The 14,143-nt window shown below is 39.3% G+C and overlaps 1 protein-coding gene across 1 annotated transcript in view; it reads left to right on the plus strand.

The window, feature by feature from the left end:
* Nucleotides 1-14,143, plus strand: part of LOC128891349 (B-cell receptor CD22) — a 446,690-nt gene that overhangs the window by 271,306 nt on the left and 161,241 nt on the right. Inside the window, exon 6 of the mRNA XM_054150781.1 lies at nt 9,097-9,438. Within this exon, the coding sequence (XP_054006756.1) occupies nt 9,097-9,438 (342 nt within the window). The remainder of the gene's footprint in view (nt 1-9,096; nt 9,439-14,143) is intronic.

Below are 14,143 nucleotides of genomic sequence, written 5' to 3' on the forward strand. Positions count from 1 at the left end.
TCGATGTTTCAGTGACAAATGATTTTTATTTTATTTACGTGCACTCACTGCACTGTAATAATCACACATGTACCATACCGATAAATATTTTAGACGCAGGAGATATTTACCATCTGACAGTTACATGCTCGAGAACGAACGGTAAGAGAGCATGATGTAGAGTGAACGGACTCTAAGCCGCACATGGATTTCTGAACGTATGACGAGGCGTTACACGAGTGCATATAATGTGTGCGTTAAAGCTTCAAAGCGCAACGCGACTGAGGATCGCAGGATTTGGGATCAGAAAGCTCTTCCGAGAAAATCAAAGAGTTATTACGCGAAGGTAGAACACAGAGTATAAAGGGTAGTGCATTAATGAGAGCCTTAGAGTTATTAGTGTGTATTATAGCGAGGAATATATACATATATATATATGTATATATGGTTTCAAGGATACGAGAAGGACCAGTAGGTGAAATAGAGACAATACTGAGAAATTTCTATTCACAAGGGTCATTAGGGAAATGATGATTGAAATTCTCCCTAATATTACGTGGAGTACATTATATTCGAGTATATTAATTTTGCGTAGCGCTGAATCGACAATCTCAGCTTTCGTTCGAATTCTGTACGCGAGTATAGCTTAAACAAACATTACGTACGTATTTTTGTATCTATCGATATTTGTGTTCGATAAATACTACCCTCGAGGTTGTGGATGAAGTATATGTTCAGTTAGATTTATCGAAAACTAAAGACGATAGGTGGAGCAGGTGAATATGGAAACAGTTCATTTATTGACTAGCTCCATATTCAGTAGTTTGTTCTATCGCCATTAGTTTTCGATGCATTCATCTGAACAGATATTTCATCGAAAACATAGAGGGTGGTTTTCACCATCTGAACATGAATACTTATCGATGAAAGAAGAGTAGCGATGTATTTTACTGATGTATGTTCACTTAAAATCCATAATTAACCACATCTGGGAGAAATAATTTTTTAAAAATGGAAAACTTCCAACTGATTTATTTACGATTTTAATAGTTACCCATGCGTTATAACGTTGGAATTATTTTAACGACTAAAACGAACTCTGGCAGGACACCTGAAGGAGTTAATCGGACTTAAATAATGTGAGGGAAGATAATGATCATACGTACTGTAATTGTATTAGAGTGTCGAAAGTTTTCAATGTAAACAGAATGTGCTCCCGTTATTGCATATTATTATGCGGAATTAGAAACTCTGGGTATACTCGGTACATAAATTAATATACAGGTGGCTGGTAATCTCCTTTCAGAAGTATGAATAGTACCATTGGAACTTCTATGAGACCTACTGATTTCATTTCTATACTTCGTTCAAATAACATCGCGAAGGTGTTGTGATGTTGTCGTCATTTAAATAAAGAAGTATTACGAAATTTCTCTATTTCTAAGCTGGCTACATCATATTTAAATTTCACTAAAATACCTGATATCATTTGTTCAATCTAAATTCATTTGTACGGATAGAAATAGCAAAATTAAATATCCTGTATTTTTTAAACGAATGCGAAATCAGCAAAACGATGACTTAAACTCTCCTCAATGTCACATAAACTACACCGTATATTAATTTCACCAAAATCGCCTACGTCGTTCGTTCAGCCTATATATTTTTTTCAAATAATCAAAAATTACAAAATACAACGTCTCCTATTTTATCAATCAACACGAAACCAACGAAACGATGACTTAAACCACCTCTAACTTTAGATGGACCATCCAATATTTCAATTTCACCCTCATATCGAACGCAAAGAGTGATCGATTCGGTATGGACTGGTCCTATTTCGATTTCCATTCCTGCAGTCCATACTCCTCCACGAAAACAGTTCACCGCTTTCCTTCAGATATTCGCGGGGAATGGATCGCCGATGGAGGACGTGGCGGCGATATTGTGAAATTTTACGAACCATAGATAGCCAGGAATACTTCGTTTGGCAAGACGTGGCGCCATATGTGCGAAACGCGCGCGCGGCACCGTTCGAAATTGTTTTTAGCGTTATGTTTCTGTATTAACGCCTCCGGTGCGCTTTCTTCTCGGCTTAAACGCACAGCCTTGCACCTATTATTGGCTAAGCATTCCAGGAGGGAGGATGGTACTATTCATAAATACGAGCCAAGTATACAGGATGTGCTAAAACTAACGATACTACCATTGGGTGCTTGCGCTACTCGTGAAAGTAAATAACATTCGTGTATTTCTTTACATTCTACTTTCAGACATTTTTTCGTCTTTCATCTTCCTTTTTATTCTGCTCTCGTTTCTACACAATCTCTCCAATGTATACATTTCATTTATAATTTATTAAAATTCATGAATTCATTTGATTTATTATCAGTTTTCGATATTTACTTCAGACATATATTTAATCCCTTGCCGTACTTTGACGAGCCTGACTCGCGATGAAGATTTTGAAAATCATGAATAAATTTTATTTATTCTTAATTCTTACTAAAAGTTCTTGCAATGCATAAGAAATTACTTGTAGGAACGAGAGGTCGTTCGCTAAATACAGTATAAAGTAAATTCGAAAATTTTTAAATACATAACGAACTTCTGGAACATACAGGGTGTCCCAAAACTCGGGGAGGAGCCGGAAATGGGGGGTAGCTGAGACGATTCTGAACAACAAGTTCCTTTGCAAAAATGTCGGATGGGGCTTCGTTAAGGAGATATTAAGCGAAAACCCCGACCAATCAGAGCGCGCGTAGACCGTTGGAGCGGCCGCGGTAGCGAAGGCTACGCGCTAGGTCGATGCTTCGATGCACGTCGAGTCACTTGTTCGCGTGCAAGCGCGGCCACCAGCGCGTAGCCTACGCTACCGCGGCCGCTCCAACGGTCTACGCGCGCTCTGATTGGTCGGGGTTTTCGCTTAATATCTCCTTAACGAAGCCCCATCCGACATTTTTGCAAAGGAAATTGTTGTTCAATTCCCCGAGTTTTGGGACACCCTGTATACAAAATTTGCTAATGCAATATCGAAATGGCGAACAGCACATTTTCGTTGATTTCACTATACCTGAAGCTATGCCCGTCGATTTCAGCGCATCCTGTACACGGGAACGAACGGCGGTGATAATCTCTTCGCTCGTCTCTTTTCATGATCCTCCGTTTTTCCAACGACAACGGTGAGGGGATGGAAAATGTGAGCAGGGTGCGAGGGGCAGGGGGTACGGGAGATGGAAGAACACGAGCATCCGCGATTGTTTAAAACCGCCCCGGCAGCGAGTTTCGGGATTGCTATTTCGCGGGAATGAAAATCCACGGGAATAGAACGGGTAATCAAAGGAACTTTTATCGACACGCCGAGAGCGTATAATTGTCGGAGGTAACGGGGGAAGTATTTTATAAGCTGAGACCGGGTAGTAGGGGGATGGGGGGGGGCGGTTTGCGATTCGAACAAACAGAAATTTCACGGCGAGAGAAATAAAAATCGACCAGGAACGATATATCCGCCGGAATGAACGCGTTCAGAGTTGCACGGGGGTGGGGCGAGCAATGGTTTCCAAGTATAATTCGATTCCGTTGCTGCGATTAAATCCCTTTCGACAGCGCCCCGTCTATGCGTGTTTCGCTAGCACGCGATACCGACGCGAGCTGCCCATCGGTATAGATAACACAGTATTAATTCAGTGACCCAGATCGACGAGCATTGCCGCCGGACACACGGGGCGGATCGGTTAAACCACTTTATTTCCGTTTTATTACGTTAAAATCTGCGATGCGTTCGTTTGAACTCTGACGGATTGAACGCTTTTTTGTCGGACGGTTGAACTTAACCGGGGACGGGAAAAAAACCAGCCCCCGTCCAAGGGTAATTTCACTCACCCTGTGATACCCTTCGATTCCCCGTTCCTCCTTTTTTGTTCTCTCTTTTCTCGCCACGGGGATTTTCCAGCGGGGAATTTTTCTTTCCGTGACCGAGCGTCTCGATCGGCTTGTCGACGGACAGGATCCATGGAAATTGAAAGGAACTGCTAAATTGTGCGATGCGATTGCGGGATCGGTGGTATTTTAGCGAATTTATGGAAAGCCAGGGGGTAGGTTAAGTAGTCTTCGACGAGAACTTTTATTAACCCTATTGTTCTTATCGTATCATCTTTTGTTTCCTTTTAAAGATTGCTGCTCGAGCTTGGTGTGCCACTTGCGAACAACACTTTTAAGGAATTATTTAAACTGAAAGGATTCATACGAGGAAAAATAATGAAGAAGTTTTGTGACTCGTAAACAATCGAGTTGATTCGGCAAATGTGCCACAAAAGTAAATTTTAGACTCTGATCTTCCACTACACGATTATATACTTCCATAGAATTATTATTTGGTTAGAGTACAAATTAATACCCTTTATTTGCTTCATATATAATTAGAATTCAAGTTAACATACTATACAAGTATTTGAAGCTTAAAATAAGAATTGGAAATGCATGAATCCTACGGAAAAAATATGAAAAAATCTCTTTAATCGAATCGCGTAACTCTTCTAATTGATCTAATCTTCTCGAATTGAGTAGCCAACGAGGCAGAGAAACTCAGTTCCTTCTCACGTCATTGTTAGCAGTGAATGCAAGAATCTTTTCGTGGATCGGCAGGTTCTCTATTAAATTGAGCTCGAGTATGCTAAGAAAATTAGAAAGGATTTCGCAAGTTTCGTCAGAGCCCAGGCGCATTTGTTCAAGCTCCCGTAGAAGGCCGTATGCTACCGAGCGAATATATTATATAGCCACCATTGCGAGAACCTTCTTTTCCTCCGGATCCTTTCCTTTCCTCGATTCGCGATCGCATTACACGGATCTGGAACCTTTCCAAGGGAGCAAGTTCGTGATTTTTAGACTGAAAATTGAGGCGAAAAGTGTATGCAAAGTGTGCGTGGATTTTTCACGGATTCCTCGTCCGCTCTCAAATCCGACGATACGATCTTCCAGTTATAAACTAGAGGCGATCTATCTTGCCACTTAAAACACTCGAGTAACTGCATGCTTATTCATCAAGACGAATGAAAACGGCGCTCGTTTCCCAGTTGCATTCAACGAATCTATCCCGGAGATGGGTGACACAAACGAACCTCCTATTGCACGAATTCTATTTTAGTTTTCTCAATTTAGAAAAGTTTTCTACTAAACAGCAAGCAAGTAATTTAGTCCGATTCAGAATCATCGAGGCTCCAGATATCGGTAAGCAGAAACAGTAATTGAAGAGCAACAGAAGCAGATGGAGACGACTAATGAGTAGTACAAATCAATTATGACGATTTCTAGAGGTGGATGAGAACGACTTGGGTGTCAAACGGGGTTGGAGAAGTCGACGGTGAATACTCGACGGTCGTTGGAGTTAATAGCGATGTCTCTCACATAATAGGGGTCGATAGCCGCGACTCGGGAGCTATATGAGTCTCTGGGGGTTTCAACAACTAAAGCAGGCCGTCTCTGGTCGGACAAGTAGAACTGGACTGATGGTGGCCAGACGTTGCTGGATATGTCTAGCGGCTTCTAGGCAAGTAGAACGTTGCCATTCCAGTTCGGACAAGTGAAGCAGGAGGTTATTATTATCTATAATAGTAAAACGTGCACAATTTATAAGATTCCTGAGAACTGCGATAATTCAAATTTAGTTAAAAATGGAAGACCTTTAGAAACGTATACATCATTCTATGGTCAATAACAATCATGGGCCAGTCATAGCCAGACAAGCTAGATATGTTTATCGATGGTAAGATTAGTGGAATATGTCTATGAGTAGTCTGGCTTCAAGTCAGACAAGTACAATTTTTACAATTCTCGAAGACTGTGGTAATAGAAATTAGAAAAAAGATATTAATCGGGTTCCTTTTAAATCTTTTTGTATTATATTCATCATTCTACATCCTAAAATCTTACAGCTCAAATTAGTATAATCTTGGACTGTATCGAATACGTCTGCCTCTACTCGGGCAAAGTAGAATAGAATCCTATTAGGTCGGACAAGAAAAATCAATAATATTCTCCAAAACTGTGGTATGAAAGATGCACAGAATTTGAAAAATCTTCTTTTTCAAATGTCTTATCGGCGCGTACACGTCGCCTCGCTCTCCATATAAAAATTACGGGAAATTTTCCCGCGGGAACTTTTGTACTTGTAATACTTTCGAGGACGTACCGTTGTAGTGAAACTTCGTGCGACAGTTTCATCTCTTAGGCTTGAGTTACTGCAGCTAAGAAAAAATACTTATCTTTTAGTTTAGACCGGTCCACAAACCTAGAAAGCTTCGTCGAAATCAGCGTCGCACAGTTGGCGGACTTTTCCTGCAGTCATGCTCCCGCGCGTAAGTCGCACCTTGAATATTTCAAAGGAGCCCGTGTTACGCGTTTAGAATAAAAGTTTCCTCTCGTCTGCAGGACTTCGTTATCGTTCCTCCTCACAGGCGAAGGACGATGGTATGTAAATACAAGATGGTCGTTGCCAACTGTTTCACGATTATTTCATATTAACTTTATCTTGATATTTTTGAATGAAATGCTGAAGTAATTATTTGATGAGTCTATTCTTCTCTTGTTTCTTGTATGATGCTCGATCATTACGGATCATTATATTGCATATAAGCAATAATTTACTTTAACGTTAATTATACTTATTCACTGTGATTTCTGTACTTCAAAACGACAATAATAATAATTGTATCACACTAGCAAGAAGATTCAAGTAATTCTATTTGTCTCGGTATGTGGATATCAATTGCTTTTTGTGTTTGCATCAAAAATAAGTTCACGTTAGAAACTGAATTTTCTTAATTTGAATTCTTATTATTTACTCATCAGTATGAAGATTGAAACACAAAATGGACGATTGGGAACTTATATAAAAGTGCTGATTTAACAGTGTCTATTGTCTCTCATATAGTTGATCCTTTCGAGAATCTACGTTGATGATCAGAAATTTTACGAGTTTCCGGACTGGCTCGTAAATATGAAGGTCTAGATAAGGGTTAACGATGTTACTTTAGCTTACATTGAAAGCGGCCGACGAGGCGAACGGAAAGGCACTGTTTTCATGGAAAGCACGAGGGATGAAAGTTCAGAGCGTACGAGTTGATTTACCGAGAGAGGAGTCTGGCTCCTTTTTCAGTTTACGGAATGAAACACGAAACTTCGATGGTTCGTTGCATAGAGAGCCCGGTATCGCGAGCATCCCGATGAAATTGCAGATAGAGGACGTGAATGAGAAGCAGGAAGCATTCTTGTTGGGCTGGTCGTCGTTTTTGTTTCGGCCGATACTTTTGAAATGAACAGACCCGTGAATAATGAACCGCTTCGGCTTCGGTACATCCTATCGGAAAAATTGGAAAATATCTGACAGAACGTGCAATCGGTGAACGTACCCTTTTAGATGGACAGCGTGATTTAATATCTCGTTTTTAAACGACGAGTTATTAACTTCCAGATGAAAGAAATTACTACATAGTTAATAGAATGGCTATTTATTGATATTTTAATTTTTGAGGTATATACTAGGGAAGTGTCTGATCATCATCATTAATATTCAGGGTGAACTATATGATTTTAGCACCTTGAGTAGGTCTTGAAGTAACTGTTGAGTATTGATTGTTTTTACTATAAATGTTGAATCCTATCAGGTGGTTCGTTTGTCTTTAAATTAAACTGTTACATGGTTAGTGTCTTGTTATTTTATTTGACTAAAGTATCAGAAGCTAATACGGATAGTAAATAATGTTTGCGATATTATGCTGTGATATAAAAAAATGATCGAAAAAAGGAAATAGACGCGTAAGCAATAATACAATGTTTGTATAGAATGCAGATAATTAAAAATATAAATTAAAAGGAACGAAGATAGACAATGAGTTAATAATCGAAAATAGGTACTTCTACTTTCGATACTATTTTCAAACATATTATAATTAGTATCGCATCGGTGCACCACGATGCAACAGACATGGCGTTCTACTGCGTTAAATTGTAACATGTGACAGAGATTGCAATTTCGATGCTCCAAGAAATCTGCGCGCGTTTTCGTTTCTATAATCCATTTCATGAACGTCTCCCGCAGCCATTTTGGCAAGGTCGAGAGCACGGGAGGAATTTAATGAACGTGACCGGATCTTATCGGCGGAGAACGAAATCCTAGAACGGGAAAAATCTCGTTGAAACGCTTGGCACACTGTTGGATTACATAAACACGTTCAATTTGAATGGAAAACATGATTCTCGTTACAGCGCTATTCTCTTTCCCTTGTGGAAAATTTATGCTCCCCCTCCCTTCGCCGTTTTTCTAATAGCATATCAGCGGTACATGGTGTACCGTTCTTATGAAATATTCATTGGAACGAATAGCAACGAATAGACATTTTATCATCCTTCCTAGTATTCGTTTCAATATATACTATTCTAATACTGTATGCTACTAATGCCGTAACGGCATAATACTAATGCCGTATGGATTTCACTAATGCATTTGCAATCGTCATTGCAACATAGATATTTTGATGTGTGATATCAGGAGTTTAAATAAACTGATACAAAAGCTGACGTACAAAATGAATTTTAAAAAATACTTATTTAGAAACTCATGTACACATTTTAGGATGACTCTACTCTTTTGAAACACATGTCTATTACCAAATTTTATTTTAACTAATCCAACAGTCACAAGCAATTGCATATAATTCAACATAATTTGCTTATCTTCCAGAGAACATACCATGCGAACAAAATGGTTTATCCAAGAATCCACAAGATTCCTGTAAAGAAAGATCTATTTGAATCAGTTTAAAGGTAACATAAAAAATATATCAAACATATGATATACTCCAAAAAAAGAAACAATTCCCTGATTATTCATCAAGCCCTATCTCAATCAATGAAAAGTTCACGCACCAGAACGTATCGAAACCACCTTGCAACGATCAATAGTGAAATAAGCTCGACGAAATATTCCGATACCTAGACCTGAAATCTCATCCTAGACCAACCCATTCAGCTCGAGCTCCCCGTAACACACGGCAACAAGATTTTTCATCGTTAAGGGGGTCACGAATCGAAGAACTTACCGGATGCTCCGATTTGTTACAGAGGCGCCCCGGGGGACGTATCTGCTGATAGATGGGCGAAGGTTGGATGCAGGAAACCAGTTCGTGCCGGTGAAGGAGGGCTCCGAGTTGACGGTGGAGTGCGCCGCCGAGGGTGGTAACCCACCACCGGTTTTAGCATGGGGGATGACTCTGTCTCAGGCCACTTTGGATGGTCCGGAGCAACCGCCGGACAATCTGACCGTGTTGCCCTCGACGCCTGGCAGGCGCAGTGGGGCTCACCTTAAAGTACTGAGGGGACACCACAACGCCACGATCGTATGTGTCGCCCATCACGTTACGTTGACGGTGCCCATGAACGCGAGCATCCTCCTCGACGTGCAATGTAAGTAGCCCCTAACACCGCAATAACATTCTCGCTATGCACTGTGTACCAGAACAAAGGTCATCAGGCGTAATTAGTTCCTCTACTGGGTAGCTCTATTACCCACGTTTTTAATGTGGGCTTTAATCCCGTTATCGACAGAATGTTTCGAAGCAATAGACGTATAGGAATATTTCTGTATTTCCATAGGTTAGTTTTGCTTTTGGTAATTATACAAAAGTCCTGCGAAATTTCCTTAGAGTTTACGTGGTTTGTTTTTGGTTAGATTCTAATAAATTTAAACGAGAGTATTAAGGGACTGTACAGTTATCAAAGCCAAACTTCGAACATTTTTTAACAAGATTCGAAACGAAGAACAATTTTATAGTTGAAGTATTTCACTTAATATACGAATATGTTTGTTATGTTATATCTAAAAATTCAGGTCCTGTAAAACATACCCTTGGTCATTTCAACGTTTATATCCCAACATAAAAATTCATACATCAAGTTCGATACTTGTACTGTAAATGTACTTTTTGTTTTGGATCAAGATATGTACGTTCGTATTGACAAAAAATTTTTGAATTTTTCCGGCGACGGAAATTCTGAAAAATAGTAGATATTTTCAATAATAAACGGAAATTCAGTTACAACAGGCAAAGAAGAAGGCTACTTTTGATCAAATACCAAGGAGTAGATGGGGTGATTAAGGGTGAAGCGTTAAACCGAAAGGAATCGTATGTTAATCAATCCCGCTTTTAGAACCGCGTTTTACGACGCAAAAGTTAGAATATCACCGGTACCGTCGCAGTGTTAACTATAATGTCGCGTTTCAAACTGTCGTCGTATAGCTTTAGAGTTATCGTCACTGCCTCGTCCGGGTCTCATCATCATAGTCTCGCCTGAAACTATCGTATAATACCGGGCGTTTCACCGTAAGCTGTCTCGTCAGTTGCTCGTCTTGTCTGGTTTTCGACCTCTGCCCTTCCCTTCTCACCCCGCGGAAACTCAGAACTCTCGCGACCAATGAGTCGCACCTAGAAAGCTTCAGAACTTGCCGTGACTTGTTTGGGGCGCTAGCCGACCTTTCCAAAGAGATCATCATCCATTCTTCGCTTGTACATTCGAAACTTAGTCACCGTGCAATATGTACATCTCCTTTGATGCACTTGGCGTGCTCTATGGGGTATAGAGGGCGGGGACACTTGAAACAGGACACCCGAGTGAGTTATTTACTTTTGGTAATCTGGTTATCGATGTTGACTGTAATGTGTGAAATTAAAAGTAACTCGAATTCAAGTTGCAGAATCTACAGTAGATTCGAGTTTGAGCGACTTCTAAATCTCCCAATTTGAATTTGATCCAGTTCTAAATTTCCCATTTTGAATTTGGCTTACTTTTAACTTCCCCGCTTGAAATGTTACGAAACGACTCTTTAGAGTCAACCTCTACGTCGGCAAATGTCTTATTAAAAAATTGTCGAACGTAACGATAGCCTGTGATCAAAGGTTGCAAGGTCTATCGCGAGCTGATTCCAAATCGAAGACATTCAACGTTCTTTGTTGTATCGGTTCAACCTGGATACATGCATTAACGTAACAAACAGCTTTCAGGACTCTTTACAAAAAGACTGCCAAGGCAATTAAGTTTTTCGCCCTATTACAAGGCAAGGCCTTAGTATTTCACTCAAACCAAATTATATTCATCCGAGAATTTTTCAAGATGTACAGTTAGAAAAACTGATCAAGTGTTTCGACCCTGCCATCGTCAAAGCTTGATGGATACCCATCATATAATTGACTCTTGATCAAAGAGGATCCCTGTCTTTCGTCGCTTCTGTTTGACCTAGATACATCGTCTGTCATAATAAAGAGTATTCAGGATGCAGTTCCAGTAAATTGGTATGAAAAGTAAATTGTATCGATGTTGCAATCATTGTGCTCATATTCACTTAAATCAACTGTTATTTGAGCATTCCCGAAGCTATGTAGATTTAACGAACGTTCTAATGTAATAGAGGGTACAAGACTAAAGACATTTACTATTTTTCGTTGCATCGACTGAAGTTTACTATGTTCATTAGCAAAGTAAGCTTCCAAGCTGTTTTCCAGGTGTATCATCAAAATTATTAGATTTCTTAGTCATTCCAGTCTCTGTCTCTGTAGTTTCATTCGAATCGAATCACTGTAACTCTACTACTCTGCAAATACAGTTCTAAAGTGTGCTTAAGTATCGCGAAACAAGGTTGCAAGTTCTGCAACACAGCTGGTTCCACTCTGGAGCCAATCACCATGTTTTGTTTCTTCAATTCGATCCAAATGATATAGATTCGTTAACGAAGTATTTATTTTTTGACAAAGGAAACGACCTTTATGCCTTTTCCAAATTTACCTTCAAAGCTATTAAACTTTCCGTTCACTGCAATCTTCTTTTTTCAATAAAATCTTGTTTTATATGATTTTATTTTTCGTCGCATTTACTGCTTGGTAATTAGCGACGGATTTAATTGGATTCCTGTTTGATTAGTGGTACTACACTCAGGGACAATATTTAGGGACTCAGGGACATTTTTTCAAACGTCGACATTAATTAAATTTTTCATCGTTGGGGTGACTATCCTATGCATTCCATTCGAACAGAGACGACAGCTAGTTGTCGGCCTTCAGGTAGCATCGTTCAGACTTGCGATAGTATTATTTAGTTGATGTAGCGTTGAAATAGCAGTGGCACACGGTCGAGATCTAATTTCCGTAGACTTCGCAACCAGCACACAATTCCCGCTGAAATATTAGCTTGAAGAAATCGCGATACGGGGCCGACGACGAAAAAGCTTCTGCCTGCGGATGAGGGCGTGTGGGGGAGGGGGGATGGTCGCGAGGAGCGTTTTAAAAATGGGCTTAATTCAAGTCGAGCGGCCGGGAAGTGTTATAATTCTGCGGATCGTTTTTCCCGCTGGCGGTCTGAAAAGGGTGGCAACGGCGCCCTGGATGGGTTACAGGGGGATGAACGAGCGGGTGGGATTTCCGTGATATTAGAACTAGAACCGTCGGGAACGAATATTGCAACCCGTACGGAGCAAGCGGAATGGGCGCAAGACAAGCCCTACCCATCGAAATTGAAATATAAATTTAATTAAGTTGGGTCCTCCTGATCGTTCGGTTAACCCTTTAGCGGTGTGGCAAAAAATCGCACGTAATTGGTATTATTCGAGGGGGCTGGATGTATTATAGTAACGGGACTCATCTATTATTCGTAGCTAAGGGTTTGGAAGTTACTGTTTGTGGTCTTTGAAACTGTCACACGTTAATCTATATGGAAGAACAAAATGTTCAAGGTATATAACAATGAATCGATGAGCGAGAATTCTTTTGGTTACATTTTTAATACTTTGTCTCTTGTATAAGATTAAAACAAATCATTTCAATATTCATTAGGTCGTTCTAAGAGTTCATGCCACTTATACTTCTGCTACTCAAATTAATATGTGAAACATAACTTTAAGTGTTATAAAAAAAGATAATCTCTCTGATTTTAGAATATTTTCCCACCTTTCTGACATAGTCGTTATATCGTCGCTATAACACTTCTGTAGTTTCTTTTTTTTATTAAATATTGACACAGTCTGCAGCACGAACTTATGGGATTATCTAATATGTTATATAGGTGAATTGGAAATTTGATCATTTTACAGAATTTATTTCACTTGCTAGTCACTAGCTAGGCTCAATTTATTAACGCAATTAGAATATTCTTTTCTGTCCATATTATTTTTCCTCGACACGTTTACAGAAGTAATCTCCAACTAGTTCATCGTTAAAAATAATGGCCTATAAATATTCTACAATTTGTTTACCCAAACTGAAAAATTACTCAAGGGGAACAGATTCAAAAAATTTCCTATATTTTGTACGAAACTTGGTTGCTGAGTAATAACCATTAAATGATAACTACGTTACTGATGTTCATGCATATTTTTATGGGATACAAACAGAAAAGTGGAATGTAGACAGAAAATTTGTTTTATCATCAGAGAACTTTAATATACTTTTTATTTTGCATACGCTGCATAATGCATATGTTTGCATATTTCAGTTAAATGACATACGCACGAACATATCTCACATTTCGTGCGTATGTAGGATGTTCATAAATATTCATACTCAAACTCGTATGTAGACAAATTAAATGACGGCAATTTTCCAATCTTACACAGGTTGTTGCTTATTTACAGTCCGGCCGTTTATTTTATAGTACATCGATAGATGCACTAATTTCTCTTTCCATCAGAAATTATATGAAGACAGTTGCTACGTAACAATTATTACTCTCAAGGCTTGATATGAAATGAAAAACCTTTGTCTTGAAATGTCATTTTTTAACCGACTTCGAAAAGGAGGAGGATACTCAATTCGACATTTTTTTTTTTTTAAATGTTTTAAATCACCGATTACGCCGAAATGGCTTGACCAATCGGAATGAATCGTACTGCATCCTGTAGAGAATGTTCCCCAGGTGATCCTGCTGTCAAGACTTTTTGCGATTTGTCATTTTTTACCCGTCTTTTTACCAAAAAACCGTGATTTTTAGGTATGTTTGCCGATTACGTCGAGATGGCTTGATGAATCGGAGTGAAACCTCTTAGATCTCGTCGAATATTTGTTCCAGTTGGTCGCGTAAAAGAAACATTTTGTGATTTGTCATTTTTTACCCGTTTTTGTTTTCT

Source organism: Hylaeus anthracinus, unplaced genomic scaffold, assembly GCF_026225885.1.
Source record: "Hylaeus anthracinus isolate JK02 unplaced genomic scaffold, UHH_iyHylAnth1.0_haploid 12001, whole genome shotgun sequence".
NCBI lineage: Eukaryota > Metazoa > Arthropoda > Insecta > Hymenoptera > Colletidae > Hylaeus > Hylaeus anthracinus.